General features: G+C 38.1%; 1 protein-coding gene across 1 annotated transcript; it reads right to left on the minus strand.

The window, feature by feature from the left end:
• Positions 1–4,947: 4,947 nt before the first annotated feature.
• Positions 4,948–8,721, minus strand: LOC139739081 (transcription initiation factor IIA subunit 2-like). The gene is made up of 3 exons (XM_071649696.1): positions 8,582–8,721; positions 6,667–6,771; positions 4,948–5,896 (listed from the first exon to the last, which is right to left on the minus strand). The coding sequence occupies exons 1-3, from the start codon at positions 8,651–8,653 to the stop codon at positions 5,750–5,752; spliced, it is 324 nt and encodes a 107-aa protein (XP_071505797.1). The 5' UTR covers positions 8,654–8,721; the 3' UTR covers positions 4,948–5,749.
• Positions 8,722–9,473: the final 752 nt, after the last annotated feature.

The raw sequence follows: 9,473 nt of genomic DNA on the forward strand, positions 1-9,473 counted from the left end.
ATCAAACTGGCATTTTGAAAGTGTAAATTCAAACTATTTCATCACCAAGCAGTACCAGTGAAGTGTTTCATGGATATGGTTGAACTTTCCCATCATGTTCAAAGTGACCTTTATTAGTAGGATGAAATCAGATAAATGCAATAATAAAAGTTTCACCAAAGTCAGACATAGAATGAGAAAGTTATAGGCCGGAATTCACGATGGTGGTACAATTCAAACCATGGTTTAAACCATTTTCAAAGATCGTAGTTTTGTTTGGGGCGGCAAGTGTCGGGCCTATTTCGCTACGAAATCAGTCATTTCGTTGATTTTGTCAAGGAAATATTAACATTACATCAACGAAATGACTGATTTCGCAATGAAATAGGCCATGCGACACTTAGTGCCTCATACAAAACTAGTCTTTTTCCATGGTTTAAACCATGGTTTCAATTGCACCACTTTTGTGAATTTGGGCCATAGAGTCTCAGAAGTTCACATTTTTACTCCCATTGGTTTGGGGTGGATGTTTAGCAACTGCAGCATCTGTTCCTTGAGAAGTCATTGTTGCCACATTTATGTTATGACAAGATCACAATAATTTGATGGAAATTATTCATCTTATTCCTATTGATTTCATGAAAAGAATGTCAATTTAGTAAAGGTTTCCAGGCAGTTAAATGGGAGACTTGTGATGATTCGAATACTGTATGTAGTAGTGACTACTATTACAGAGTTCAGAAAACTTAAAAATCCCTGAACTTGCTTATTTAAGGTCTGATTTTCAAGAAACCTGTACCATTCCATTCAACTGACACCATAAGCCAGTTCTGAGTTAGTTCATGTGCACATGGGTACAAATGACCTCTCTTTATGCTCAGTTGGTTAGGTACCTCACTCGTTTTCAAAATGACATAATGTGTAAGCTTGCCCAATGTAACAATGAACGGAATTCATTGCTCTTGTTCAAAGCATAAACTTGCGTAGACAATTAACACTTGGGGGAAAATGTCCGTCTCCTTATTTTCCATTGACTATATGAACAATCTTTTGTATTTTTGTCCCCGCCGAACGAGTTCGAGCAGGGGACTATGAAACGGGCTCCGTACGTGTGTGTGTCAGTGTGTGTGTCTGTCCGTGTGTCCGTGTGTGCGTCCGTCCGTGTGTGATCAAAATCTTCAATTTGCTACTTCTCTGTCATTTATCAGCCAATTTTGATTGTTTGCTTTATATGATAGCACTACATGGGAGCTTTGAAACTTCTACACAGAATTTCAGTTGTGGAGCTTTGAAACTTCTACACAGAATTTCAGTTGTGACCTTTGACCTTGACCTTTGACCCATATTGTACATTTTGCTACAAAATGCTACTCCGCCATTTCTAACCCGATTTCGATTCCGTTTGCTTTATGTGATGGCACTAGGTGAGGGCTTCAAAACTTCCACACAGAATTTTGACCTTTGACTTCTTTGACCTATATTGTACATTGGCTACAAAATGCTACTCCTTCGCCATTTCTAACCCGATTTCGATTCCGTTTGCTTTATGTGATGGCACTCGTTGAGGGCTTCAAAACTTCCACACAGAATTTTGACCTTTGACTCCTTTGACCTTTGACCTTGATTTTTTACCTATATTGTACATTTTGCTACAAAATGCTACTCCTTCGCCATTTCTAACCCGATTTCGATTCCGTTTACTTTATGTGATGGCACTAGGTGAGGGCTTCAAAACTTGTACACAGAATTTTGACCTTTGATCTTTGACCTTGATTTTTGACCTATATTGTACAATGGCTACAAAATGCTACTCCTTCGCCATTTCTAACCCAATTTCGATTCTGTTTACTCTATGTGATGGCACTAGGTGAGGGCTTCAAAACTTCTACACGGAATTTAGACCTTTGACCTTGATTTTTCACCTGTATTGTACATTTTGCTACAAAATGCTACTTCCGGCGGGGACATATATTACGCACCACGTAATTTCTACTTTTCCTTGTTTATAGCCAAATACATGTACCACTTTTGCTGTCAGGTGGATGTGCTGACAAGCACCGTTTTTAAGGATTAAATGCACTTCAATAATCATTAAATCACAGGTGCTTATTTTCATGAATGTAAAAGCCGAAATGCCCTGTCGGTACAAAGGACCTTTTTCTGCTTATGCGCAAAGTGAAACCTCGATCTGGCGTATTAATTGAACATGACATGGAATAGCACCTTCAGTGGACTGCTAAAAAAACCCAATCTTCTGATTTAATGTTCTTTGCAATTGCTTACTGCAGGAAAACCTTGGTGTAACAAGCTGTTTATTTCATCACAGCAAGGACAACTGAAACAAATAAAAAGAATATACCGTAAAAGGAATGGGACCTCCAAAATTACTTCATTATGTGTCACTACCATCAGGTATCTCTCTACATCTAATATCTATTACCTCGTTATAATGAGGTTCTACTGTACATGAGTAGTTCTCAGTACCTGAAGGAAATACATCTAGTCGGGTTGTCAAGAATTTTGTCCATTTGACCTCAACTCACATTTGACCTTGACGTCATGCCCATCCACATACACTGTATTACACAGTACACTATACATAAAGGGTTACTGCATTGCAGCATATCTTTTATTTTCTTTCCATGCACACAACTTCCCATACGTAATACATTGTATGCAACACTGAACACATCTGTTGGAACATGTACATGTATTGTACGTGGTGGTTAGAGCTACAGTGAAGTGGCAGTTGGCCCGATGCATGTAGTATCAGTGCTGTAAACATATTCTTTTTGGAATCCCCTTTTGGGCAATCATGAATTCACCTGAAACTACAATGTAGCAGTCATGAATTTAGAGGTTGTTTGTTGCGTTCAACTTTGAAGAAAGACAAAAAAAACATTTCTGAAAGCTATAATGAAGCCCATCTAGAAATCAATGCCATGGAATGTCAATAAAAATAAATATCAAATTAATTTGTGTTTCAAGGTGTACCCTTGGTGCTATAAACCATTATTCCTGCACAGGTGCAATTTTTTTTTTTTTTTGTTGACATGTGGCCTACACTTCTGTGCCAATCACAGGTGTTTTTACCCAATTGGAAAAGCTCTTTTTTTTTTTTTTTTTTTTTTTTGGTCATACACTGGTCTATCAATACTGAAATTTAAGTATAGTCTAAGGACTATTGGATACTGTACACTGATATTTGCATATTATGAATAAAGGTTTAAAATTCCCCCCTTAACCAAGTAATGTATGTGATTGTGTATTTCATAGGACTTGATTGGGTATGGGCATGTGTACATGTACATACATATATGTATGGCTATTTCCTGCAAGAGAAAATGAGAGAATCCCAAATGAATGTCGATGATATGTGGCCGTAAGAATACCAGACAGAGCACATTGTTTGTACATGGAGAGAAATATCCAGTCTTTACACTAACACATGCAGTTAATATTGCAAATTTAAAAAACAAACATAAATCATTTTCTTGACATTATTTTTTTCTTCCAAATTCTAGCACATGGTATTTTCAGCCAAAAATGACCTACAGATTGTACATCATGTGTGGCAGTAGAGTGAACATACATGTATGCATGCTTTCACTACAGTACTTTGAAGAAAAAAATGTCTTTCCTAAATAACCAATCACTTCTTTAGATGCCTCCAGCTGCCTTACATGCTCATACACAAAGGTAGGTCACACTGCATTTGAATAGGCTGAGTTGCAAATCTACACTGTACATGTATATTTTTTTTGTATGACCTACAACTCAAATGTATGTGGCAATGTCTAGCTTTTGATGCACTGTCTCCCTACTGCAAAAACAAACAACAAAGCACAATGACAAAAACTCAATCTAGCCCGATATTATGAAAACCTTGAAAAAAAAAACCCAAAAACAATAAAAGCAATACAAAATACACATTAGACAAAAGTAAACAAATACAAGTGTACGGTACTATGACTTCCTCCAACATTGTCCTGGCTTCAGGGCCATTTGCAGAAGAACGAAATGATTGTTGTCACACACTCTACTCTCTAATGTTCACACATTACTGTATTCGCCATGTATCTAGCGAGTCTAAATTTTCGCAAGTCGGGACTTCGACAATTTCGCGAGTGGTTAAATTTGCGCTCATGGAGTACAGTACTGAATGGAGAATGTACAGTACCACATACAAATTGTAAGCGCAAGTCACATTAATATCAGGATCAGAGTCAATATTTTCCGGTGTCTTTAAATTCACAAATAGCACCTGACTCACCAAATTCGCGAAAATACAAACCTCACAAAATAGTTGGCGTATACAATACTCTTCTTCTGATGGGTTGGCCCAAACCCCTTACGATAGACAACTTTCTCAAATCACCCTTCCTTCCCGTTCACATGCCATCTACGTCTTAAATACTGTACTAACGTCTACTCATTTGAGTTGGAATATCGAAGACACAAAATGACTCTGGCCTCTTCATTTTTATAGGTGAGCTTTAAAGAGTGCTCTGGTCTTTGTAGGTAGAATCAGCAAATGATGCGAAATGTACAATTATTGTAACTTTTCTAATTGTAGCTGTGCAGAAACCACATGTCTATTTTTTTTTTTCCTTCTGAGACCCAGGTCATTACTTTGTGAATGAGACTGACCTCACATACGTAACACTGGTTGCAATTACAAATTGTGTTGGGTTCACAGAGAAGAAGGATATCAATACTGCTAATAGCCATGGCTGAGAGTGGTGTATGTCTTAAATATGAAGAGGTATACCTTGTATTAGAAAATATAATTTCAAATCTGGAACACATATGACAGACATACAGGGTAAAAATACAGTCATCTGTGACCCCTTGTACAGCTGTCATTCTTCTGATCTGAGAAACACTGACATAACCATGTTAGACATTTCACATGATGAGCTCAATCTAAGATGTAATGGTTTACACTAACAATAAACAAAATAGCATATCCATGGTAGTCATACTTACAGTACTTGGTACATTGTATGCACTTTCATTATGCCTCTTTGTCCAGACATATTCCATATTTTTGTTTGCATATTATATATCACCTGTAACCCCACACTCAATTGCAGATTCACCTGTATAGCTGCATCAACTGCATAATCTTTTGAAACAGTCTGATCTCATTCTACTTGCTGTAATTCATCACCTACTGTACATGTATGTTTTCCCACCCTATTATGTCACATTCTGCACCAAGAATTATGTATATAGCATATCTAGACAAATGAGGGATGAGACATTGGTTTTTATGTTTTTTTCCTTCAATAACCCCCCAAAAACAACAACAACAACAAACAAACAAACTTTCAAATTATCGGCTCTTTTGCAGTACAGTGATATATACATTGTATATATGACATGTCCAATTTCTGACTGAATTCAGCACCACAATTCTTGATGGACACGTTCCTTACAAAAATATTTATGGGGGAAAAAAACCCTCAAATAGTTTGAATGTGAATCATTGGCATATGATATACATGTACCATTTCTCTACTGAAGATACCTGTCACGTCTTGCACAAGTTATGCTAGAGTAGAATCACCTTCTAAATAGTCCGCTGTTAAAAACAAGACATCATTATTGTCTCCATCAATAATTCACAAGATTCTACATCATTGATGAGTTTCAGGCAAATCTGTCCTGGTATTCCATCATAGACAAGTGCAGTCTTTCACTAATTTAGGCATCGGTTCAAGAGACTTCTCTGGTTTCCATGGATCAATCCTTGCATGCCATCCCGTCAGTCCTGGGCAGCCGACGATATCTTGCCATCAACAGCCACAATCTTCACTTTGTCAACTGTAACAAAGTCGCCATTACGGAACTCTACGTCATTCAGTACGAATGTCCACACGTTGTCACAGAATCTGTATGTGTTGAGGTGACCCTGTCCACAAAGTTGTACCCAAAACACAGACAAACATAAGATAGAAATCTTCACCACTCTTGCATAATCCATTTCTTTTACATGTCTGACGTGCCTATTTTTGCACTTTTTGCAACATTTATTGTGGACTCATGTCTGCCTGAGATCTGTGCACCAAAAAAGGTTCAAATTGCTCACATTTGTGAAGTTCCAGTAAAACTCTCTTCTTTTTGTTGCTTAATTAAAAAAAAAAACATATCTTCACCTTGAGCTATTCCTTTCTTGTACATGTACAGCTTGTAACTGTAATTAGCCAGAAGCAAGGACACTGAAAAGTCCATTTCAGCAATAGTTTACGGTTAAACCAATACAACAAGCATCTAGTTTGCTTTGGCAAGGAACTCAACAAGGTGTAAGCAACATCATTATGAGGAAAAATTCATAATTTCTTGCAGGAAATTCATTTTGAAGCAGTTTCAAAATGGTTGCTTCTCAAAACTAATGGAAAATTGTATCACACACTTGTACTCATTTCTCAGAAAATTTTAGGTTATAATCATTACATTTAAAGGTAAATGGTAATAAAAAATGGACTACACACCCATATTTTTTTTTCTTTTTTGAGTGGATAATAATACAGATCTAGGATATTCATCTGTTCGCTATCCATGTCAAAAAATGTGTTCTGGTACAGAAAGTGACAGCATTGTGTATAGTGCGTGTAGTAATACATGTCGTAGCTGTATATTTAACTGTTTAAATTGTAAATGGTCCATATACTGTAGTCTTACCTTAAAACTGATCTTATTCTTGAGTCTGTTGGCTAATGCATCGTTGATGGCTCTATCAAACTTGAGCAGTACAGTGAGTGCCAACTGTGGTGTAATAAGCCTTGCCTGTAAAATACAGAAACATGTTACAATCAATGCAAGTACAGAATACAGTCCATGTCCTATTTGAGTAGGTTTTCAAAGTGCAGGTTAATCCATATTGCATGGATTCTTCACACTGAACTTTCCTACTGTAGCTCAGGATTAGATCTGCTGAATGATCCTGTACAACTTGAAGTCTTGACTTACTGGGCATCATCATAATTCAGCTAAGGTTTGACTTGGAGTTGAAGTTTGACAGATGCATGCAGTAGATACTGTCTAAGTAAAATAATGATAATAATAAAATAACAATAATAATAATAATAATAATAATAATAATAATATATTGTAATACTAGAAAAGCACTCTGAGAGCGCAGACCTCCGCCAAGCATGCAGCTTATTTCCACCACTGATCTTGTTCTTCCATAGAGATATCATACGTACACACAGCATCGGTGCTGAAAGTCGCCCGATTTCCCAATATAGATGCCTTTGTTCCGTCATAAACCCTCAGCTGCACGGCGCGCCTCGCCCTAGCAGAAACTAGAGAACGCACTTTAGTGCGTGCAGGCAAACCTCAAATACGCGCAGCCTGAACTCCCAAGTTCATTGACCCTACCTGCCAAAATATCAAAAATCCTTCATAAATTCCCAAAAAATTCTTGGATCATTACCAAAAGTTAATCGTTTGTTACTTGTGTCATTCTCAACCTTTCCTGCAAGTTTCATCCCAATCCGTTAAATACTTTTTGAGTTATTTTGCACACGGACAAACAAACGAACGAACGAACAAACCAACGGTAACGAAAACATAACCTCCTCCTCCCTTGGCGGAGGTAATAATAATAATAATGATAATAATAAGCAAGAATAGATGATTAAGACTCAAGAGTTAGAGTCTAGATCTATCCTGATTCTTACTAAATCTTAGTCTACTTCGGCATAATCATGATATAGTCCCCACCGCTGCGTGTCCGTACTAAATTAAATAAAACCCTACCTAACCCTATACCCTAACCCTAAACCCAACGGGTGCACACGCACGTGTGGTGGCGCAGCGGTGGGGACTATATCACAATTATACCTCTACTTCTAACTGCGACAGCCGCCACACGCAGTGTGGCGGCTGCGCCGTGCTCCCATTCAGATCTTCATGTTGAACAAACGGGTGCCTTTGCGGCGCTATATTTCCTTAATTTTTCAACAGAAACTACTAGGAATACTTACATGGATCGATGAAACCTAAATGACTATCATCGGTGACTGTTTGAGGCATTTCATTGCTTGTGATGCACAAAATGATGTCTTATAAGCAGCTCACCGATGTTCACAGAATTCACAATCACTTGCACAAGCACACAGAATAGGGGGAGCTATTTGTTATTCTCACATAAGCGAAACTGCGGGGAAGCCGCCAGGACCGCGCCATGCGGCGCGGTCTCCGGGGCTACTCTACTTCCTGCATGCATCCTGGCATGGCATGGCTCCTGTTGATCTGGAGCGTAGCAGGAACAGTCATGCAAACACAATACTAAGTATACGGGACTACACAAACTAGCTTAAATGCACAATCAAATTATACCGGGGGGGGGGGGGTGTTTCATAAAGCTGTTCGTAAAGTTACGAACAACTTACGAGTGACTGGTGATCAGTTCTTGTGCTGAATTATGGAAATTCTGATAAGTATAGCACATCAGAACTGATCACCAGTCGCTCGTAAGTTGTTCGTAACTTTACGAACAGCTTTATGAAACACCCCCCGGGTCTTTAATTGGTGTGCGCTGACAGCTCCAAAATAAGCATGCAGGGATGCAGCAAACAACAACTGTTACCTGAATTAATTCGTCAAGGCTCTCTTGCAAACTGTTCCCAAGGACAGTGTTCCTGTACAACTGGTGACTCATTTTGATGTTTGCACAGCTCAAATATAATCAATTTTCTTGCAGTGTTCACCTTCCTTTTTCATCCAATCTGTTCAGATTGCTTTGAGCTTGAGAGCGAGCTAGCTACTAACTACTGTATGTATGAGCAATTCGGCGCAAGCGCCAGGAGAGGGCGCCAAATAGAATCTCTGACCAGACCACAAAGCTAGTCTCTTGGGCAGCCATACTATGAATAAATCCCGTCCAATTGATATATAAGTTAGTCTAATAAGAAACTTTACTGAAAGAGTAAAATATTTAGAGTCCAATGGTAAAATTTTGATCGAAATCTGGTTAAAAAATAAGGAAGTTACATGACATTTTGAAGTTTCGCTAATTTTTCAGGAAACAGTTCTTGAAAGGTCAATATGCAAAATGACAACGTGAGCATGTCATACCGTTATAAGGGTGAAATGCCATGGTATCACATTATTTTCCGGCAATTGACTAGTACTAGTACCATAGTGACTGGTACTAGTTATACACGCAAACCGTACTTATACTTGTACAATGTTTTCTGTTATAACAGAAAAATGTATGTCGTCTCCCCGTACATAATTCTGTCTGGTTGTACTGCAATAGCATAGCGATGACGACTTTAATGATTCACTAATTTGCGGATGACCGTCTGACCTATAGGGCAAAGGGTTTTGGTTGCTAAATTATTGTCGACCCAATATATTATTTTCAAGATCTATGTGAGCGCACAAACCACTACGTTAATTCTTTGGAGAGGACTGTGAGCTGAAAGTACGCATTTTATACAGCTGATTTGAATGTTTAAATTGTGGATGCAACCAAT

This window comes from Diadema antillarum, unplaced genomic scaffold (assembly GCF_040938485.1).
Source record: "Diadema antillarum isolate AM-2024a unplaced genomic scaffold, OU_Dant_1.0 seq00000782_RagTag, whole genome shotgun sequence".
Lineage (NCBI taxonomy): Eukaryota > Metazoa > Echinodermata > Echinoidea > Diadematoida > Diadematidae > Diadema > Diadema antillarum.

What these genes read in the sequence shown, in the direction of transcription:
- LOC139739081 (XM_071649696.1), bottom strand. Translation starts at nt 8,653, where the DNA reads ATGAGTCACCAGTTGTACAGGAACACTGTCCTTGGGAACAGTTTGCAA. An exon ending in GCCTTGACGAATTAATTCAG is followed by an intron (nt 6,772 to 8,581) that starts GTAACAGTTGTT and finishes TGTATTTTACAG; the next exon opens with GCAAGGCTTATTACACCACA. An exon ending in AGAATAAGATCAGTTTTAAG is followed by an intron (nt 5,897 to 6,666) that starts GTAAGACTACAG and finishes CTTTGTGGACAG; the next exon opens with GGTCACCTCAACACATACAG.